The 23,797-nt window shown below is 42.8% G+C and overlaps 1 protein-coding gene across 3 annotated transcripts in view; it reads left to right on the plus strand.

Annotated features, from left to right (window-relative positions):
• Positions 1-23,797, plus strand: part of LOC144595806 (SH3 domain-binding protein 4-like) — a 65,762-nt gene that overhangs the window by 30,807 nt on the left and 11,158 nt on the right. For 2 of the 3 annotated variants that reach the window (XM_078403487.1, XM_078403488.1), the window contains one exon: positions 2,510-4,878. In XM_078403487.1, coding sequence (XP_078259613.1) covers positions 2,510-4,878 — 2,369 coding nt within the window. The remainder of the gene's footprint in view (positions 1-2,509; positions 4,879-23,797) is intronic. The other variant, XM_078403489.1, reaches the window with a different exon arrangement.

Genomic DNA, 23,797 nt, shown 5'->3' on the forward strand with positions numbered 1-23,797 from the left:
CTGAGTGCTGTGCTAATTTAAGCTGTGGCAGAGTTGTAACCTGTTCTTCATTGCTCCAACCTGTCAAAAGAATAACAAACTGCAGAAATGAGGAAAACTCCCATTAAGTAAATAGGAAGAATGAATTCCCTGCAGGTCTGCTTATATGCAAAAAGCAGCAAATATCTACTGCAATGGTGCAGTTTGAATGGTCTTATTGTAATGTATGTCTTGTGCAGAGTGTGTAGAGTTTTGTGTAGAGTGGGTCAGAGTTTCATTTAAATCCCAAAATTGTGTGCTCTTTTTGGATTAGCTGGTGCTCAGAGTCTTGTTAAACAAGTGAATTGTTGACAGACACAGAAAGTTGGAGTAACTCAGCGGGTCAGGCAGCATCTCCAGTGATGCTGCCTGACCGGCTGAGTTACTCCAGCTGTTTGTGTCTATCTTCGAAGTAAACCAGCATCTGCAGTTCCTTCCTACACAAGTGAATGGTTGATGATGAGTAAATAATTTGCTTCAGCAATAGAAATAAAAGTGTTCGTCCGGTAGGGACGGAAATCTGAAATGAGGAGGTCCTTTGGTTAAAAGTGGACATTTTACATTTGCACTTCACTTTCAGTGATTATTCTTTCTGATAGTTTGCTTGTGACATTGCTGTCTATTCAAATCCTACAGAATGGATCGTTTTTCCCTGAGTTAGAATTGAATCCACGCTCTTTTTTTAAAATGGCTGATGGTTGGATCATAGGTAACATGGCACTTTTTGTCTTCCTCTGTTGCTGGGATGTGTTCCCAAATCATGTAGTTTAAAAGTGACATTTAACAGCTGTAGGCAGAGGACCCTATGAAATGGCTAGCAGCCAACTCTCAGAACAGTTGCCGACTCCTTTTGTGTCATTGCTGTCATGGATGACTTCAAGCAATCGTGGTAACCTTTGCAGGAATGAATGGACAGCATTAGGCCATTTTGCACTCCAATGTTTTACTGTTCAGCTGGATTAACTCATCCTGACTTCAATGTCCTTAACAGACTTGCCAGAAATAAACGTATTTTCCTTGTTTTTTTACATTCTTGCCCACATTCCAAACTGAACATGTAGTTTGTCTTGGAGTGTAGGAAAATAACTGCAGATGCTGGTTCAAATTGAAGGTATCACAAAATGCTGGAGTAACTCAGCGGGTCAGGCAGCATCTCAGGAGAGAAGGAATGGGTGACGTTTCGGGTCGAGACCCTTCTTCAGACTGATGTCAGGGGAGAGGGTGGGACAAAGATAGGATGTAGTGGAAGAAAGGAAGACAGTGGGAGAACTGGGAAGGGGGAGGGGAAAGGGAGGGACAGAGGAACTATCTGAAGTTAGAGAAATCAATGTTCATACCGCTGGGGTGTAATTTCTCTAACTTCAGATAGTTCCTCTATCGCTCCTTTCCCCTCCCCCTTCCCAGTTCTCCCACTGTCTTCCACTACATCCTATCTTCCATCAAAACTTCATGAGGAAAATGTGAAACCTCCTGCTGCCTTCTGTTGATTGAGTTTGCAAGGAGAATTTTGATGCCTTTATGTGACTTCCTTTAAAGATAAGACAATAGCGAACTGTCCCTTTTTTTAACTGGGTCTTTGGAGAAACGATTACAGGCATTGAAAAGAACTTGCCATCTTTGACCGTTGCAGAGTCAGCAGATGTCAAAGTTACTATGGCTCCCTCACAAGTAAGCTTCAGCAAGTAATCACATTTCTTTCTGGGATGGAAGGAAGATATTGGACCCTTTCCCCATATTCTCTGAGCATATTCTTTAAGCTGGGCTTTTGAGAACAAAAAACATAGGGACCTACAGATTGTTTCACAAACAGCTGTTCCCTCAGTACTCTTCTCTCTGATAAATTATAATACATCCCAGCAATCAGTAAACATTGTATTCACAAATAACAGAAGAAGAAAGTGAAGCAGAAAATCTGCTCCCTAATTACATTTTCAATATTTCACCTCAGTAACTATATTCAACTGAAAACTTAGATGTCATGGAGTTTAATTATATCCCTCTTGTTGTTGGATTAAATAAATGAAAGGGTAACATAATGGATGTGGTGATCACATGGTTTCCATTGGCACAAAATTCACTGAAAAAAACTAACAAAACATGCACAGGTTATCAAACAATTTGGAACGAAGTTTGCTTGCAGCATTCAAAGCATACTTGTATATATTCTCTATTTTAAGTGCAGAGCTTTGGTTCTTCAGGTATTGACTGAATGCTTTCTCAATGTATTATCATCATATAGGCAGGCACAAGCGGCTGAAATGCTATTTTCTCTCCTTGTATGCTTTTTTTTTTGGTTTGGGTCACCAGTGCTGCGCATCAATAACTGAGAAAATGTATATGCTTGGGATATGTTTATCTATATTCCATTTTATTTAAATGCACTTTACCTCTATGTCATTAAAGTGTCATTAAATGTTGATGTGTTCCTATTATTAAGATATAACCTTAATCTTGTGTATTTTTACAACCCCATGCTTTCTAAATTTTGCAGCACCTTCTCCCAGTACATTGGGATTGGACACACCTACATCTTTTGGGGATGCACGAGAAGTTGTGGCTATTAAGGATTACTGTCCAACTAATTTCACCACACTCAAATTTAACAAAGGGGATGTTTTATATGTCTTAGACACATCTGGACCCGAGTGGTGGTATGCCCACAACAATACTGAAATGGGATACATTCCAGCTTCCTATGTACAGCCAGTTGGCAGAAGCCCATCACTCCGAGACAGTGGCATGGTGGATAATATTGGTGACAGTTCTGATGAAGGTGTCAAGGAGATGGATCTACTTGGAGAATGGGGAGATATCTTTGACAAAATGTCTGCAAATACCAAACAGAACAATCCATTCTTGAACGGCTTTGCAACCTCCAACCCATTTCTCAACGGCAATGCACAGAGCCCCAGCTTCAACAGTGATCAGGCACCTAAATCAGAAGTGGACCTACTTTTGTTTGATTCATTAGCACCACCCCAGGCCGGTTCCAAAACATTAACAGAAAACGGCGGAACTAATGGCGTTTTTGTGGAAGACCCATTAACCAGTTCAAAGGACGAGTTTGATCCGCTATTGAGTCGGAACAACCCATTCTTCAGAAGCAAGCGATCATACAGTATGTCAGAACTTTCTGTTCTGCAGGCCAGGTCTGCAGCACCTCTCTCATCTGGCTTCTTCAACAACATGCAGTCTCCAGAGCCTGAACAGTTCAGGAGCCGGGAGGACTTCCGAACAGCATGGCTAAACCACAGAAAACTGGCACGTTCTTGTCACGACCTAGACTCTCTTGGGCAAAGTCCTGGCTGGGGTCAGACCCAGCCTATAGAGACGAATATAGTTTGTAAGCTGGACAGCAGTGGTGGAGCAGTTCAACTTCTGGACACCAATATCAGTATTCATGTCCCAGAAGGACACATTTCTCCAGGAGAAACTCAGCAGATTTCCTTGAAGGCTCTGCTGGATCCTCCTATTGAGTTGAACAATGATAAATGTACAACCATCAGTCCTGTTGTTGAGATCAAATTAAGTAACATGGAAGTTAAAACATTCCTCACCTTGGAAATGAAAATTTCAGCTGAGCTAAAAGATAATGTGTTGAGCAAGAACGGTGTCAGCATAACCTGCTTGAGTAGCGACAGTAAAGATGGGCCCTTCTCAACAATGGCGCAGGTGTATCACTATGGTGACACAGTGCAGGTGCAGTTGGACTCTCTGGAGCCTTGCATGTATGTTGTTGTGGTGTCTCAGGCCAAGATACTGCAGTTCCCTACCACTGTGTGGGAGTGCATTAACAAAAAGCTTACGGTTGGGGTTTATGGTCCAAAGCACATCCATCCTTCCTTCAAGACGGTGGTGGCTATGTTTGGGCATGACAGTGCCCCTAAGTCCTTGCTGGTAAATGAAGTGAGTCGAGAGCTTGTGAGCGCACCACCTGTAGCCCTGCAGTTGTGGGGCAAACACCAATTTGTGCTAGCAAAACCCCAGGACCTGAAGATCAGCATACATCCGAACGTTTCCAGCTACGAGGTCACGTCTTCTGACCAGGTGAAGGTTGTCCGTGGATTCCAGGTGAAATTGGGCAAGGTCAGCCGCCTTATTTTCCCCATTCACTCCCGCGTACCCGAAGAGCTTTCTGATTTCACACTGAGGATCCAGGTCAAGGATGACCAGGAGACAATAATGACACAGTTCTGTGTGAGGACACCGCAGCCGCCCCCAAAATCCGGAGTGCGAAACAGCGGGCAGAGGAGGTTTCTGAAGAAGAAAGAAGTCGGCAAGATTGTTCTTTCCCCCTTGGCCGTCACGAGAAAATACCCCATATTTCAGGATCGCCCGATAAACAATCTCAGGTATGGGAAACTGCTGAAGACTGTCGTCAGGCAGATGAAAAACTATTACCTGTTGGAGTACAAAAAGGGAGATGTCATGGCATTGCTAAGTGAAGAGAAGATTAAGTTGAAAGGTTATTTCCGCACTAAAGAGTGGTACATTGGGTTCTATCAAGGAAAGATAGGGTTGGTGCATGCCAGAAATGTGTTGGTGGTTGGGAATATTAAGCCCAGCTTCCTTCATGGGCCTGATCTCACTACCTCTGCACTCTTGGAGCAGATTCTTCGCCCCAGCAAGTTTCTCACTTACATCTACGCTTCAGTAAGGATGACCCTGATGGAGAATATCAGCAGCTGGAGAGCGTTTGCAGACGCGCTGGGTTACAAAAGCTTTCCTCTCGCACACTTCTGCCGGACAGAGATCGACAGTGAGCCTGAACGTGTGGCATCAGTATTGGAAAAACTCAAGGAGGACTGTAATGATGTGGAGAACAAAGAAAAGAAGTCCTTTCAGAAAGAGCTGATGTTTGTAAGTACACAATAATTGATATTATCTCTACAGCTTTTTTCGATTGCCAGGTTATTACCCTACGCAATAGACCACTGGAAAAATCTCCCTTCTATGAAGAATGCTAGTTGAGCCATTCTTCATGATTATGACCTGTATAAATTAGTAGTTGACAGGTAATTTGGACCAAATAAATGTGCTTTGCAGCGTGCGTTTTAATGATCCCAATAGTTGAGTATGTTTCTTTTCCTATTCAAACTATCCCCAGTGGTTCAACAGGGTTGTCCGGTAAATTTTAGCTACGACTGCACAACAGCTGTCCTGCGATCGGAAAGGATGGATGGAAGGGCCTGGGTATTTTGCCAAAGGCTTTCTTTCATTCTGTTAAACTGTTATTTGTATAATACAGAACAGTTGCCAAGCTAAGGTCATAAGGCTGCAGAACAATGCTTGCTTATGTATGGACCACCACTGTAATAGTCAATCCATGAAAGTTTTTTTCTAATCAGTTTTATTTCTTAATTAACCCAAACAAAAATCAAAAGCTGGCCCCAGAAATTGTAGTGCAGTTAGAGGGCACAGCTTTAAAATGGGCAGAAAGCTTGCTTGACTGTTGTAATTGACAAGGCTTTGGGTGGAGTATTATGTGGACGGTTATCAGCACCAGCTGTGTTGTGAAGGCTTTAGGAAGGGCTTAGCGAAGGGTTTATTAGAGATATTGCTGAGTTCATTGACGTTCTGATTGAGTAGTTGGAGAAAAAAAAATCGTTCTGGTAATTGCTTCAATAACCAGCGGTCAAAAATAGAAAATTATCGGCAAAAGATCCAGCATTAATCTTTTCACTTTGAGTTCCCCGGATTAGAGCTATCTACCTAAAGAGATGATAGATTATCAAAGGTTATAGAAGGTTAAGAAATAGTTTTAAAATGAATGTATGTACTTCAGGGGGGAGGCATGAGCCTGCAGAACTGACAAATGAAAAGCAGTGCTTTGAACTCTCCATTTCTGTTCTTTCAAGAGTGTGCACAAGCTCAATGGTCCAAGCAACCACACTATTCAATTGCAAGTATTTTGGAACTCGAAATAACACTGTCGTTTACAACCAAAGTGATATTTGAATCCAGTTTTAACAAAAAGGGAGCAATTCCTGATAAAATTGATCAATATGTGATGAGTAATGTAATATAAGAAGATAACTGCAGATGCTGGTACAAATCGAAGGTTTTTATTCACAAAATGCTGGAGTAACTCAGCAGGTCAGGCAGCATCTCGGGAGAGAAGGAATGGGTGACGTTTCGGGTCGAGACCCTTCTTCAGGCTGAAGAAGGGTCTCGACCCGAAACGTCACCCATTCCTTCTCTCCCGAGATGCTGCCTGACCTGCTGAGTTACTCCAGCATTTTGAGATGAGTAATGCCACTGCTCCTGAAATCCATGACCGTGGCATTTTGAAGTGATGTCAGCCACTCTGTGACTGTCTGTGTGGGATCGCGTGGTTGCAGTTGGTATTGGTGTTGATATTGGTTCGATTGGTTCCGAAGCTGAACTCCAGCCACAGGACTGATGTGGTATAAATGCCCTGCTCCACATTATTCACAAAGCACCCATTTGTTACGGCGCTTTTGACCCCTCCAGTATATGTCGGTGTTGATATTGGTTTGCTGGTCAGGAAGCCTGGGTCTTGCCACAAGACAGATGTGGTATAAGTTAGACCGTATAACTCCACGTTATTCACAAAGCACCCATTTCTTGCAGTGCTCTTGACCCCTCCAGTATGACTACAGCAGACATGAGACTGCATTTTAGAAGATATTCATTCAGGCATCAAGCCAGATAGTGGAAATATGGTGCCAACTCCTGCCCGTGGCTGATGTGCCTATTAGATGTGATGAAAGCCGCCACAGATGATGAAAAGACCTTGGGTTACGGGAGGTGAGGGCCTCTCAACACATGGGCTGCTAGTCCTCAGCAGCATGTGCACCCCTGAGCCCCTCATTTGTGTGTAAATCTCTACACCCCTCGCTCCAGACCACCCAACACCAGCGCTCACGCCAGGTCTTGGGGATCATCACATTAAATGTGGGAGTGGAGTTCAGAAGATCAGACTGGGTTCCCAGCACAGCACACTGTGCACAATGGGGAAGACGCGGCTTTGCGCCAGGTACCTGGCACAGCAGTGTACAGCAGCAATGTGTGCAGGGCATCCCACCAGACTCCAAGCTCAACAGCGCTATCAATCACAAAAACACACTGCCAGAGGAACTGGTAGTCTCTGTGGAGGGAAATAGACAGACAACATTTCAGATCGGGACCCTTCTGCAGATTCTGAAGGTGTTAACTTCAGAACTTGTATGGAACAAACTGCCAGAGGAGGTAGTTAAGGCTGGGACTATCCCAATGTTTAAGAAATAGACAGTTACATGTATAGGACAGTTTTGGAGGGATATGGACCAAATGCAGGCAGGGGGGACTTGTGTAGCTGGGACATGTTGGCCGATGTGGGCAAGTTGGGCCGAAGGGCCTGCTTCCACACTGTATCACTCAATGACTATAACTTTGGCAAAATTGCTTCTTGTTGGTACTTATTTTCTTCTTAATTGAAGATTTATTGTTTGAGTCTGATTAGTCTATGCACCTCTGTATATACATTGGAGTCAGTCCATGCACCTCTGTGTATATAATGCAATCCTGGCTCTTCTGGTGGAGATTTCATTGGCACACTAGATCCTGAGAGTGCTGAGTGAGGTATTAGTGTATCCATGCAGCTGCTGGAGCGAGAGAAAGTGATTCTGCGTTTCAATACTTCTTAAATCTGAAGAAAAAGAATGCTGGAAGAACTCAGCAGGCGTAGCACAGGGATAGTTAATGGTTTGGGCCGAAACTCTCCTGAAATGTCGACCATCCCTCTACCTCTACAGATGCTGCCTGACCCACTGAATTCCTCCAGCAGTTCGGTTTTCTTTTTGCTCTATTTTCTAACGTCTGCAGTCTCTTATGGCTTCTTGCTATTGAGAGCGTGCAGCTTAGGTTTACTAGGTTAATTCCCGGAATGGCGGGACTGTCATATGTTGAAAGACTGGAGCGACTAGGCTTGTATACACTGGAATTTAGTAGGATGAGTGGGGATCTTATCGAAACATATAAGATTATTAAGGGGCTGGACACGTTAGAGGCAGGAAACATGTTCCCAATGTTGGAGTCCAGAACCAGGGGCCACAGTTTAAGAATAAGGGGTAGGCCACTTAGAATGGAGATGAGGAAAAACTTTTTCAGTCAGAGAGTTGTAAATCTGTGGAATTCTCTGCCTCGGAAGGCAGTGGAGGCCAGTTCTCTGAATGAATTCATGAGAGAGCTAGATAGAGCTCTTAAGGATAGCGGAGTCAGTGGGTATGGGGAGAAGGTAGGAACGGGGTACTGATTGAGAATGATCAGCCATGATCACATCGAATGGTGGTGCTGGCTCGAAGGGCCGAATGGCCTACTCCTGCACCTATTGTCTTCTTTTTAATGAATAAATGAATGAATGAATGAATGAATAAGTTTATTGACCAAGTATGTGCATATACAAGGAATGTGCCTTGGTGCTCCGCTCACAAATGACAACACAAACATACAGTTAACAATTAAGAATAAAGCATAACCACATCAAAACAATAAGGATACAACATTACGGTCTAAACATGCGGGTGAAAATAAACTGGAGCAAAAAAGAGACTACAGACTTTGGTTATTGAATAGAACTACTACCCGTGGAAAAAAGCTGTTTTTATGTCTGGCTGTGGCTGCTTTGACAGTCCGGAGTCGCCTTCCAGAGGGAAGTGCTTCAAGGCGTTTGTGGCCAGGGTGAGAGGGGTCAGAGTTGATCTTGCCCGCTCGCTTCCTGGCCCTTGCAGTGTACAGTTCGTCAATGGGGGGAAGGTTGCAGCCAACAACCTTCTCAGCTGTGCGAACGATCCGTTGCAGCCTCCGGATGTTGTGCTTGGTGGCTGAGCCAAACCAGACCATGATGGAAAAGGTGAGGACGGACTCAATGATAGCAGTATAGGATTGGACCATCATTGCCTGTGGCAGATTGTGTTTCCTCAGTTGCCACAGGAAGTACATCCTCTGTTGGGCTTTTTTGACTGTGGATTCAATGGTGGCCCCCCCATTTAAGGTCCCTGGAGACGATGGTTCCAAGGAACTTAAATGACTCCACAGATGTGACTGTGGTGTTGTTGATGGTGAGTGGGGGGAGGGGAGGGGGAGCTCTTCGAAAATCTACAATTAGTTCCACTGTCTTAAGAGCATTGAGCTCCAGGTTGTTGCGATGGCACCAGGACGCCAGCTGTGTCACTTCCTGTCTGTCGGCAGATTCCTCCCCATCCTGGATCAGCCTTATGATCACCTCTCATGATTAGCGTAGTCTAACTTAGAGATGTAAATGTGTGTAGTCAATTCTCACTAGAAATCACACTGGAAATGTGAGCTCAGCGGCTGGTCTGAAGGATAAAGGTGCAGATACTCATGAGCTTAGATGGTGGATAGAAGATCTCCTGCTTAGTCAGCAGTGCTCTTAGTATAACAGTGGCATACAGACAGTAGCAGCAACCATTGTCTTTGCAATCAATCCCTGTGTTTATTCTTTGAGCAATAATGTCCATTGCACTGTCCACCTCTCCACTACTCTGCTGGTCTCCTGAGGTAATATTTTATACTTGGCACGAATCATAAAACTTGTACTACATAAAAGTGCATACAAATTATTAAGGTGTGTGACTGTCCACTGTGCCAGGTTTAATGATACATTGATTTGAAACTGTGTAAATATCATTACTGATTTAAGATGAAGAGATTATCTTTATTAGGTGGCCATTTATCTTTATGGGGTGGCAGCTGATACATCCCTACTTTAGATGAGTGCTGTTTCTCATCACCCTGGCTCTGTTGCAGATGACCTCTGATTGTCCACCCACCTGCCCACTACATAACAAACACTACATTTAGACTTAACCTCCTTTGATTTTAAACCCATTTGTCAAATCTCTTTTTAGCTGCCTTTGTGATTCATCTGTGGATCTAAACCCACTTCTTCGCCTTGCTGTTGATAAACACAATGTACATGATAGTGCAGACTGTAAAATGAGATGACTTAATTGCTGCTCGTTGCAGTTATTTGCTTACAAGCGTTAATCTGTTTAAAGTGGTTCTGCATCAAAACATCAAATATTGTTGGAGTACAGTGCAGTTATGAGCCTCTAAAGATGGAAAGTAAAAACTTGAGTGTGATGAGTCGGAATTTCTTTATTTGCACTGTTACCAACCGCTAAATATTATCATCTGGTAGGTCTTTGTCACTTTTGTGGCATTTTCTAAGCCATCTGCAGCTGTGCGGTTGGTGAGACAGCAGCTTCCAAACGGAGAGGTTATGGTACTTCCGAAGTGTGTCTTTATTTACCAGAAGTTGCCAGAAGTTATATGAAAGTAAATGCATGCCCTTGATCCTTGATAGTGGTGACATTGCACCACAATGTGGTGAAGGTGAGTGAGTTGTCTTTTGCAAAATTTTACAAAGGAGGTTCATAAAATAATTTGTATGAAAATAAAGGATTTGCAAGATGCTAACTTTGGCAAATGTTTATTTTAATCTTTTCTCCATCTATATCAAAGATTTATTGTTTTGAGCCCAATCAACAGATCAAGCTGTCATCCTGGAGTCAGGGACAGTGGGAGTGTGCTGTGATTTCCTGAGTAGTTTCTGGTGCAGACTTGTAAAATGAGATGACTTCATTGCTGCTCTCCCAGATTGATTTTAAGTGACGATTCCTGCTGAATTGAGGATTTGCTTAGAGAAACAGATGGGCACATCAAAGGAGTTTAAAAATGTCCTGAAACCATCTCAAGTTATGGGGATCTATTAAATTCCAGCTGGGTGTATTCATCTCCACATCTCAATGCTGTGTTTGTAGTCTCTTGACAAGTCAATGTACTGCTGTTACCTGTCTGTTAAAGGTGTGATTTAGTACAGTCCCAAAAATCTGCAGTTTCCGTGAATGTAAGTCTTTAAGACTGTTAACTGACCTCAGCAGTGCTCTAGCACGCTAGCACTGTTAAACAAATCATATGAACACCAGTAAAGCCCTCCAGGAGCAGAGCATCGAAAATAAAAACAGGAAATAACGAAAATATTCATAGACCATGTGAAATCAAGTAGAGCTGACTCATTACTCAAAATCTCATTACTCTAATCTACCATCACAATAATTCAAGGTTCGTTTTTGGTGTGTTGAAAAATATTATCTGCTTTCTTCTGTATTTATCCGCAAATTATTATCCAGGGGTCTCTTTGGTGCCAAATAAATGCACAAGTTACATATGGAGAGATTAAACTGGAACATTGCATCTATACTGATGTGAAGTGGTTTCAATTATCTGTAGGCCTGGCACTCTTAACTTTTAAGTAAACAATACGGCAGACCAAAAACGCATGATGCCCTTGTTCTGAAACCTTGGCAACTCTGTTCTTGCATTTTCTAATCTTTGTCATTTTCACAAATCCTCAAGATCCAACACGAATTCAAAATACTTTTTTTGGGTGAATAGTAAACCAAGGCAAAATGAGGGGTTGGTTTAGAAACTGCCATTGGATGTTAATTCGGGAGAATGTTTAATTTTAAACTGAAAGCCTTCAAGGATTCCACAATATAGTTCACACACTTCTGTAGATTGATGAGTTTTGATCAGATGCTCACTCTATCAGAGAGAAAAGCTATTTATGGTTTAGGTAGCAATGATTGACATGGCTGACATCTGGGTTGTATTACAGGCATCTGCTCATTTTCCAGCCATGACTCGAGGTTAGGGCTGTCAACTTGGAGTTAAAAGTGATGGTTTAAATTCTCCACTCCTGGGAATTGACCGCTGATCTGGTTTCACACTTCTGTGCTTTCTCGATGGAGTGTTGTGCTGCTGAGTGCACTGTCTTTGATTTAGCCGTTCTCTCCGCAGAAGGAGGTTGTTTTGGGGTTTACCAAAACCAGCTTGTTATTTGCTCAATTATCTGGCAGCCATTTACCAACAATAGAATGGTGACCATGCTCCACCAGTATTTAACTTTAACACACTACGGCACCCTAAAATCATAAAAGACGGAATGCACGTTGCCACTATAACATGCTCTCCGAGTCAGATTTAGCTGTTCTAGAAGTTGAAGTAAGCTCTTAAATCTGATCAGCAAATTTAATTCCCATCCATCCTTGCTTCACCCAACAAATCTCTTCTTTTTAATCTCTAGGAGAAGTGAAGATTAAGACAGAAAACATTGATGCCCACCGTTATGTTATTTTTTGGGACTGATAAAGGAGCAAAAGCAATAATTTATTCTGGAGAAACTTTTATCTATTATTCAAGCAGGTTATGATGCCTTTCTTGCATCCATGCAATTGTTTGTGTCAAGGATTTGGGTCTGGCATGACCACTTATCACGGTTCCACATAGGCCCTAAGAGTAAGGCAAATGTAGTGCGGGGCAATGGGCTTTGGTCCCCAGGGTGGGCAGTAATCTTCGGAATTATGTAGCACAGCATCCTGCAGCAGCAAAGCGTATATGGAAACAGTACCATGAAGCATTTTATGACTTCTACCATGCTTGCATTGAGGAAATAGAGCATTATGGCATTCAGCCCTCTATGTCCACTTTTCCACCTGAGCACCGAGGACAGGCCATTTTTACTTCAACGCGACTCTCCTGCCCTGACCCCAGATTTCTTGATGTACAAAATCTTTCCATCTGTCTTCAATGTACTTGGCCCTGAGCCTCCATAGCCCTCCTGTGTTGAGAATGCCAGGTTTCTTTATCTCTGAGTACATATCACCTCACCTCAGTCTTGGATAGCTGGCACTTTTGAAATTGTGATTCGAGGTCCACATCTACCCTGTCCAGCTTTTTACTAATCAGTTCATTTCAGTAAAAGTGCCACTCATTCTTCTATTCCCCTTAGAGAATATAAGCTATTTCACACAAGCATGAATACCCTAGGAATCCATCTGGTGAAACTTTGCTGAACTCCCTCAACCACTGGTATATTTGTCCTTCATGGACCATATCTTAAACAATATATCAGGTGTCGTCCTATTTTATTGCAGATGGATGTCTTTATTCCTGTGCTCAATTCTTATAAGGTTGACGTACTATTTTGATTTTTCCTAATTACATGCAATACCTCCATGTTAACTTGCATTGATTCATGTACAAGGACACCCAGATCTCTTTGGCATCTTCACTTTACATGCAAAGCACTTCATTATGGTCAGTGGTAGACCTACTGAGCAGAAGTAATTGAAGCAGGTCACTTTATTTTTCTTGGGTTCTGGAATGATTAAGGTATTCTTGAAGCAAATGCGGGCCATACACTGTTGTAGTGAGATGTTGAAGACGTCAGCAAAGACTGGCCAGTTGATTGGTGCACAATTCCGAACCTATCTAAAACTCCATCTGTATAGGAAGGAACTGCAGATGCTGGTTTACACCGAAGGTAGACACAAAATGCTGGAGTTACTCAGTGGGACAGGCATCATCTCTGGAGAGAAGGAATGGGTGACGTTTCGGGTTGAGACACTTTAGACAGTCTGAAGACGGGTCTCGACCCCAAACGTCACCCATTCCTTCTCTCCAGAGATGCTGCCCGTTTCGCTGAGATACTCCAGCATTTTGTGTCTAAAACTCCATCTGCACTGGCCGCTTTCCAAGAGTGCCGATAGATCTGATTTCTGCCACTGAGGTGTATATGACAGCCAGCAAGGGATGGGGTAAACGTGCCTTCGTGGAACTTTGTTTGCCTGTTGACAATAGGCAACAAAGTCCAATGTGATCTTAGCAAGGCTTTCAGGTATGCCAAGAGAGAATTCCAAAACAAGCCAGAGGCTCAATTCAATCAAGTGGATGCCAGGCAACTATGTCAGGGCCTGAATACCGTCACGGGCTACAAGCCGAAATGTTACCCATGATGGCATTCAGGCCCTGCCATAGTCACTAGGCATCCACTTGATTGAATTGAGCCTTTAGCTTGTTTTGGAATTCTTGCCTTGCGGAGATCATACTTGGCTCCGTTTTACAGTGTGGGATCCTTTTCCTTGAAAACCTCAGATCTGGACTTTAACAGAGGGTGAAGCTTCCTGTTCATCCAGGGTTTCTAATTAAGATAGACCTTAATTGTCTTGGACAGAACACAGTCATCAATTCTTGATGACTGATGTGTCAGGCTGGATGAAGTGTGCTTGAACATGTATCAGTCCATTGATTCAAGGTAGTCCTGAAGCAGATCCTTGCCTCTCTTTATTGGCGCCTCATGCTGCGATCTCTATCTGTAATCCGGCAAAAGCAGCACCAATAGATGAAATAAAGGCAAGCAATAGATTGATAGGTGTACTTAGTGGTGTAATGGTGGTCAAGAATGTTAACATGCTGCGTAGTGCACAAGGCACACTGATGGTATTGGGGGAATACATTCCTGAAGTTAGCCTTGATTAAACTTACCTGCGATGATGAACTAGGCAGTCACAAGAGAGTTGATGATCGAGTATAATTCGTCCAGTGTCACCTTGGCATTGGCCTGGATTGTTTTATAGACCTCCGATACACAATAGGTGCAGGAGTAGGCCCTTCGAGCCAGCGCTGCCATTCAACGTGATCATGGCTGATCATCCACAATCAGTACCCCGTTCCTGCCCCCTCCTCATAGTCCCTGACTCTGCTATCATTAAGTGTATCTAACTCTCTCTTGAAAGCATCCAGAGAATTGGCCTCCACTGCCCTCTGAAGCAGAGAATTCCACAGATTTACAACAAGTGAAAAGGTTTTTCCTCATCTCCGTTCTAAACGGCCTATCCCTTATTCTTAAACTGTGGCCCCTGGTTTTGGACTCCCCAACAATAGACAATAGACAATAGGTGCAGGAGTAGGCCATTCAGCCCTTCGAGCCAGCACCGCCATTCAATGCGATCATGGCTGATCACTCTCAATCAGTACCCCGTTAATGTTGGGAACGTTGGGAACATATTTCCTGCCTCTAGCTTGTCCAATCCCTTAATAATAATCTTATGTTTCAATAAGATTCCCTCTCATCCTTCTAAATTCCAGTGTATACAAGCCCAGTCTTTCAACATACAACAATCCCGCCATTTTGGGAATTAACCTAGTGAAGTTACGCTGCACTCCCTCAATAGCAAGAATGTCCTTCCTCAAATTTGGAGACAAAAACTGCACACAGTACTCCAGGCGTGATCTCACTAGGGCCCTGACAAACGGCAGAAGGACCTCTTTGCTTCTATACTCAACTCCTCTTGTCATGAAGGCCAACATGCCATTAGCTTTCTTCACTGCCTCCTGTACCTGCATGCTTACTTTCAGTGACTGTTGAACAAGGACACCCAGATCTCTTTCTACTTCCCCTTTTCCTAACTTGACACTATTCAGATAATAATCTGCCTTCCTGTTCTTACCACCAAAGTGGATAACCTCACATTTATCGACATTAAACGGCATCTACCATGCATCTGTCCACTCACACAGCCTGTCCAAGTCACCCTGCATCCTCATAGCATCCTCCTCACAGTTCACACTGCCACCCAGCTTTGTAAGAAAATAACTGCAGATGCTGGTACAAATCAAAGGTATTTATTTCACAAAATGCTGGAGAAACTCAGCAGGTCAGGCAGCATCTCAGGAGAGAAGGAATGGGTGACGTTTCGGGTCGAGACCCTTCTTCAGACTGATCACCCAGCTTTGTGTCATCTGCAAATTTGCTAATGTTACTTTTAATCCCTTCATCTAAGTCATTAATGTATAGTGTAAATAGCTGCGGTCCCAGCACAGAGCCTTGTAGTACCCCATTAGTCACTGCCTGCCATTCTGAAAGGGACCCGTTTCCTGTCTGCCAACCAATTTTCTATCCATGTCAGTACCCTACCCCCAATACCATGTGCTCTAATTTTGCCCACTAATCTCTTATGTAGGACCTTATCAAAGGCTTTCTGAAAGTCCAGGTACACTACATCCATTTCCATCCATTTTTCTCGTTACATCCTCAAAGGATTACAGGAGATTAGTCAAGCATGATTTCCCCTTCGTAAATTCATGCTGACTCGGAACGATCCTGTTACTGCTATCCAAATGTTCCGCAATTTTTTATTTTATAATTGACTCCAGCATCTTCCCCACCACTGATGTCAGACTAACTGGTCTATAATTTCCCGTTGTCTCTCTCGCTCCTTTCTTAAAAAGTGGGATAACATTAGCTACCCTCTAAACCACAGGAACTGATCCTGAATCTATAGAACATTGGAAAATGATCACCAATGCGTCCATGATTTCTAAAACCACTTCCTTAAGTATCCTGGGATGCAGACCATCAGATCATGGGGATTTATCAGCCTTCAGTTCCATCAGTCTACGCAACACCATTTCCTGCCTAATGTGAATTTCCTTCAGTTCCTCCGTTATCCCAGGACCTCTGTCCACTAGTACCTCTGGGAGATTGTTTATGTCTTCCTTAGTGAAAACAGATCCAAAGTACCTGTTCAACTCGTCTGCCATTTCCTAGTTCCCCATACTAAATTCACCAGCTTCTGTCTTCAAGGGATCCACATTTGTCTTAACTATTTTTTTCCTCTTCACATACGTAAGAAAGCTTTTACTATCCTCCTTTATATTCTTTGCTAGCTTACCTTTGTACCTCATCTTTTCTCCCCGTATTGCCTTTTTAGTTATCTTCTGTTGCTCTTTAAAAGAGTCCCAATCCTCTGGCTTCCCGCTCATCTTTGCTCTGTTATACTTCTCTTTTATTTTTATACTGTCCTTGACTTCCTTTGTCAGCCACGGTTGCCTCTTACTCCCTTTAGAATCTTTCTTCCTCTTTGGAATGAACTGATCCTGCACCTTCTCTATTATTCCCAGAAATACCTGCCATTGTTGTTCCACCATCTTCCCTGCTTGGGTCTCTTTCCAGTCAACTCTGGCCAGCTCCTTTCTCATGCCTCCATAGTCCCCCTTGCTCCACTGCAATACCAACACTTCCGATTTTCCCTTCTCCCTCTCAAATTGTAGATTAAAACTTATCATATTACGATCACTGCCTCCTAATGGCTCTTTTACCTTGAGTTCCCTTATTAAATCCGGTTCATTACACAACACTAAATCCAGAATTGCCTTCTCCCTGGTAGGCTCCAGTATAAGCTGCTCTAAGAATCCATCTCGGAGGCACTCCACAAACTCCCTTTCTTGGGGTCCATTACCAAGCTGATTTTCCCAGTCTATCTGCATGTTGAAATCTCCCATAACCACCGTAGCATTACCTTTGCGACATGCCAATTTTAACGTTTGATTTAACTTGCACCCTATATCCAGGCTACAGGAGGCCTGTTTGGGGGCCTGTAGATAACTCCTATAATGGTCTTTTTACCCTTACAATTCCTCAGTTCTGTCCATACTGACTCTACATCTCCTGATTCTATGTCACCCCTTGCAAGGGACTGAATATCATTCCTTACCAACAGAGCGACCCCACCGCCCACCTGTCTGTCTTTTCGATTGGTCGTATACCCCTGAATATTCAGCTCCCAGCCCTGACCCTGATACAATGGTGGAATTGAATTTCCTCAGTAGGTAAAAAGGACAGCATTTCATGATCAGACATTCCAGGTCAGGGGAGCAGAATTGAGCCAAGACCGTCACATCAGTGCACAGCGAAGCACTGATTATAAAGCAGATGTTGCCACCTTTGCCTGAAGATTCCATATGGTCCATACGATAGATGGAGAAACCCTCGGGTGGTGTTGCAGGGTCGGGTGAACACAGAAACCTCTTTGAAACAGCAGTCTTGCTCTGAGCTCAGTTTGTTGAGTTAATCTTGAGTGATTCCATCTGTTTTATCCTCACCACGAACTTAACCTGTCTGTGTTCCTCAATCTTTCTGCATCCTCACAGCACAACCTGCCACTTAACTTTGTACATCTGCAAATGTAGACACATTGCTCTGGATTCCCATAACCATACCATTGACCACCATTTAGAGACTCGGCGCCAATCACCGCAACACACCGCCAGTCTGTTTCATCCTTTATACCTCGGGTGTGTTTCACCTCATCAACTGGTTCACCCAATCCATTCTGCTAGTTACAACCTCAAAGTTCTAGCCATCTTTAATAAATCCATGCTGATTGCACATTCCTATTAATAACTTTTAAGTGCTTTGTTGTCATTTCCTCAGTAATAGATTATTTTACCTACTAATCTCAGTGCGTTAAGATAACATGTTTATTTGAAATAGTTTGTGGGATATGAATGTCCAGATGCAAACACAGTATGGAATCATCCACTTCTGATTATGTGGAAGCACAGAGATGTAATTTTAATTCGGACCCTTGGCACATAACATATGTAATTTTCCAGCCAATTGTTTTAACTATAAGATAAATATATTTACATTGTACTATTTTCCATGGAACTTCATTAATTTGAGATAATTAGGACATATGTAATAAATGTAATAACTTGAAAGCACAGATTTTTGAGATGGCATATTGTTTATAAATCCACTTTCTTTTAAGGTTCACATGACCTTTCAGAAAAACATTTAATCTTCAGAAATCAAGAAAAGTGCTTGAAGCTATATCTTATTGCCCCATTCCATCATGTACTTTTGGCAGATCCTAAATTTACAAAAGGAGCTAAATCATTGTTGAAGCCAGTTTAATGGAGATATTTTCATTAATTTCATTTTGAACTGATTATGTTGACATTAGATTTAAAAACAGGCCAAATTCCACATGGATAAACTTACTGCCATCTATTATTTCCAACATTCTTGACCAAGGATTAAAGTTGAGAAGCAGGCATTGTGTACTGAATTTCTCTTTACCTCCTGTAAGTTACAATGTTCGTTTTGCTGTATAAAGTCAGGTGACTTCTGTCCCTACTTGTAGAAAATAGCCTAAATTTTCTATATGCAGGCAGCAATCAGTGAAGGAAAGATTTGTATTTTCTGTGTGATCCATAGTAAGACTTCACGTTAGCAAAGGATCACGAACAGAAGAAGGTCTGCTCCTGTAGTGTTGAGAGTAATGAGCAACAACATAAACCCAACAGTTTGTGGAATCTAAGATGCGGCCCATTACTTGCATAGATAATGATGAGTTGCTCTGGTTCATTCAGCGTGGGAATGAAATTGTTATAAATCCACGCAAAACTGTGACCAAATTCAATTGTCACTTCTCTCTACCTTAGTCAACAAAGCAATTTTAATCCACAGTGTGTGGGTTTCAAGAGACATTGAACTGGAAAATGAAATAATAATCTTGCCTGGCTGCTTTCATGAATTTTCACTTGAAGTTGTTTTCACTGGATGTTCCTGTGATCTCAGATAAATGATAAATAATGACTGTTCAACAGGCTATGGTGACAGTGCCTCACATTTCTTTTTTATCTGCTACAACTCGTTCTATCACCGCAAAACAAAGCATGATTTATTTTACTGCAGGCGTGCTGTTGCAAGTTTATCAATGCTTGTTTTCCTCACAAATGCATTGTGTGCATTAAAGTTCCAGTTCAATCAAACTGTGACCTTTGCTAGGAATCAAACACCAATTCCTGCTGTGGTGAAAATCAAGATATTGAAGGGATTTTATTGCTTATCATAAATAACCTCGATGAATCAGATGCTAACATTTGGGAAATACAAGAGTTAATTGTGTGGATAATGCCCCCTTTGTCTAGCCTAAATAAACACGCCCGATTTTCTATGCCAATTTAGAAGGAAATCAGGCAGATGCCAAGTTACCCAATGTGATTATCAATGTAACGGACAGTGGTGAACATGTTATTAACCATTCTGCAAAGTGTCCATCGCCATTGATTTTCAGTATCTGAGCAATGGAAGAGTAATTTACACTGTTTCATAAAGGCTGGTTGTGGACCAGTTTAAAATGGTGCAAGATGTATTGATGTATGGCAAAACGTGTGCTGCACGTATAGCAGCTTCTGGCAAAATGCATTTGAGTAATCTGCATGCCTCAAACACTGCTTGCTGCCTGCCACACGTTGGAGTTTGAAAATACAAATGTAATTATGTGGAATGAGTATGGTGCTCTTGAAGCTGCATGTTTAAACAAGTCTGTTGAGCTTGGACATGGGATGCTCCTTACTTTATAATAAAGTAATGCAGCATGGAATTTCACCAATGTCTTATGCAGTAGAAACATGACCAAATTGGATTCCTTGTCTATTCTCTGTGACTTTGAGTCGTTTACTCTTCTACAGAGTATAATTCAGCTGAATTGTATGTCGTCTTGAATAATTTGAAAGGGGATCTTTGTGTTGCTGTTTCTTCCATTTAAATCTGCTGAAAGCAGCCTGAAAGTTTTGACCTTGTCCTCACAACTTGGGGTGAAGCAGTGGAATGCGCTGCTGTTAATGGAAGAAAACATAATACTACAACTTGAGCAAAGTTTGTCACAAAATTCTTGGCCAATGATTCTAAAAATAATAATAGGCCTCTGCATTTTTATCTTGTAGCAGTCGACCAAGCTAACCTCAATAAGTTTTGATAACTACAGTGGAAAATGCGTGAGAGGCAGTGTTTGTTTCTGTAAGTTGAATTGCTCACCATGGAAAGAAAGAGATACTTGAACCGATTTTGTGGAGGAAAGAACTGCAGATGCTGGTATAAATCGAAGATAGACACAAAATGCTGGAGTAACCCAGCGGGACGAGCAGCATCTCTGGAGAGATGGAATGCATGACGTTTCAGTCTGAAGAAGTGTCTCGACCCGAAACGTCAGCCATTCCTTCCCCCAGAGATGCTGCTTGTCCTGCTGAGTTACTCCAGCATTTTGTGTCCACCATGAACAGATATTGCCGGGTTCCTGGGAAAGAATATTGGCTGTGGAGTCAGAAAAAGTTTAGGGATAGTACAAAACCTTTGCAGTGTAACATTTAGTTAGAGTGGTGAACACAGAGGAAAGGACATCCTTGAAAACACGAGAGACTGTAGATGCTGGAAACTGGAGCAAAAATCAAACTGCTGGAGAAACCCAGCAGGTGAAGCAATATCCGTGGAGTTAAAGGGTTAATTGGTTCAAACAACTTCTCTCGAGCCGCTGCCCTGCACTTCACCGAGACCTGGCTGTGTGAGTCAACCCCAGACAATGCGCTGCAACTGGCTGGCTTTCAACTACACAGAGTGGACAGCGGAGCGGAGGCAGTGGGGAAATCAAGAGGCGGTGGAATATGCTTCTATACTTGACAGGGCTGGTGCAGCGACATCACAGCACTGTCTAACTTCTGTTCTCCCAATCTGGATTTTTTTTTACAAATTGCAAACCATTTTATTCTCCGAGGGAATATACCTCTTTTATTCTCGCTGGAGTTTACATCCCCCCCCCCCCCCCCACACAAGCCTGCGTATGTGAGGCACAAATACAACTCGCTGACCAGGTAATGAGAGTAGAGAGTGACTTCCCAGACTCCATGGTCGTTGTTTTGGGGGATTATAACAAGGCTAACACCAACGACTGCACCTCCATAGACTCCTCTGTCAAGCTTCTCAGGTTTGATCCAGGATGGGGAGGAATTTGCTTGCAGATAGGAAGTGACACAGCTGGCGTCCTGGTGCCTTCGCAACAACCTAGAGCTCAATGCTGTTAAGGCAGTGGAATTGATTGTGGACTTTAGAAGAGCTCCCCCTTCCCCCCCCCCCACCCCCCCAAACTCACCTTCAACAACACCACAGTCACATCTGTGGAGTCATTTAAGTTCCTTGGAACCATCATCTCCAGGGACCTTAAATGGGGGGCCACCATCGACTCCACAGTCAAAAAGGCCCAACAGAGGATGTACTTCCTGCGGCTGCTGAGAAAACACAATCTGCCACAGGCAAAGATGGTCCAGTTTTATACTGCCATCATAGAGTCTGGCCTCACCTTCTCCATGGTCTGGTTTGGCTCAGCCACCAAGCACGACATCCGGAGGCTGCAGCGCATCGTTCGATCAGCCGAGAAGGTTGTTGGCTGCAACCTTCCCCTCATTGACGAACTGTACACTGCAAGGGCCAGGAAGCGAGTGGGTAAGATAATCTCTGACCCCTTTCACCCTGGCAACAAACTCTTTGAAGCACTTCCCTCTGGAAGGCGACTCCGGACTGTCAAAGCAGCCACAGCCAGACATAAAAACAGCTTTTTTCACGAGCAGTAGCTGCTCAATAACCAAAAGTCTGTAGCCTCCTTTTGCTCTGGTATTTTATTTCATTCTTCACATGTGTAAATTATAATTGTTTTATTCTTAATTGTTTACTGTATGTCATGTTATTACTTGCGAGCGAAGCACCAAGGCAAATTCCTTCTATGTATACATACTTGGCTAATAAAATTTATTCATTTCAATTCAATTACCTTGTGGTTGGGACTGTATGAGCAATAATACCTTTCTAGTTCATATGAATGTGTGGTGTGAACTGATCACAGCCTGGGTGTCCACAACCGCAAGGCCTGGTCAAAGTAATGGTCAGATATAACACATGGACTGTACTCAAAGCAAGCAAATGCAATTAACACAAGTTTAATGTATCTAGAAAGTGTTGTATTAATCAAAATTAATTGATAACCTTGTTCCAAAATCTTGGCCCGGAATTTATGGTAAGTAGCAAAGTGATGATGCTGAATCCTGACCTCAAAAGCTGCCCACGAAGATCCAATGTGTAGAACGGAACTGCAGATGCTGGTTTACACCTGCGATAGACACATAATGCTGAAGTAAATCAGCGGGACAGGCAGCATCTCTGGAGAGAAGGAATGCGTGCCGTTTCGGGTTGAATCCCTTCTTCAGAGAAGATCCAATGGTTTCTGTGCTGTGAACATTGGCTTATCAACATGTATTGTTATCAGAGCTAACTTGTTCTCATCCTGAATCATAGCAGTTGCTGTTCGGAAGTGGATTGATAGTTAGGCTGGTTTTCTTGATTAGCACACATCTATAAGTACACTGTAATCATTGTCTCATTCCATAGATAAAGGTTCTGGTTGATCAGCAAAAACCCCATTGTGACTGAATCATATTGTTTCACACTCCCACCTTATCCTCGCCACCTGCAGTATTCGGCATCTATGTGTTTAGAAATGTTGGCACATGTTGTCTGCTAAGTCCAGCAGTTTCCATAAACTTGTTACAATCAAGTTAGCTTCAAATTACAAATGGAAGCCAAGCTGATTTCAACTCCAGGCAATCCCCAGGGCTTACCCCTCAACATTAGGCATTCCCCCCCCCCCCCCCCCCCCTCCCCCCCACCTTCATACATGAGAAGATTGATCACTCATTTAACATGAGTTAGTTTCAAGATGCTCACAGTGTGAAGCATTCTGATTTTACTCCATACACAACAGTGGGATGGATGTACTGGTTGCTGGACATGTTGTTTGTTGTTTTACATGTTATTTTTGTCTTAAACAAAAACCAGTGTGTATGTGTTTTTTGATTTTCAAAACATTTGGGCAAGATTGTCATTCAACGACACTTTTCCTCTGCTCTGCCTGTCCTGCTGCCTTTCCGCCACTGCCTGCCTGTCCTGGTGATTTTCCTCCTCTGTCTGCTCTCCTGGTGCCTTCATGTGCTGCAATGAGATCCTGCTGTTTCATCCCTGCCCTTCAGCCTTTAACATGGTTCAGGTTGGAACTGGTGGGGAAGGGAAGCTTAAATTGGTTTGACTACACTCTCCGTGTACCAACCTTTTGCACGTTATGCAGAAGATATCTTCTGTGAAAACCATAGCTGGCGTTTGTTTTAGGGATATCTCTATTGATTTGTGTGGGTTCAGTACTTAGGATGATTTATTTCTTTTTTTTTGCATTACACTGTGCCATTTTGTTATTAATCATCCCCATCACCTGAGATGCCTCCTTTCAGGTTGTTACTGATT

Source organism: Rhinoraja longicauda, chromosome 8, assembly GCF_053455715.1.
Source record: "Rhinoraja longicauda isolate Sanriku21f chromosome 8, sRhiLon1.1, whole genome shotgun sequence".
Taxonomy (NCBI): domain Eukaryota; kingdom Metazoa; phylum Chordata; class Chondrichthyes; order Rajiformes; family Arhynchobatidae; genus Rhinoraja; species Rhinoraja longicauda.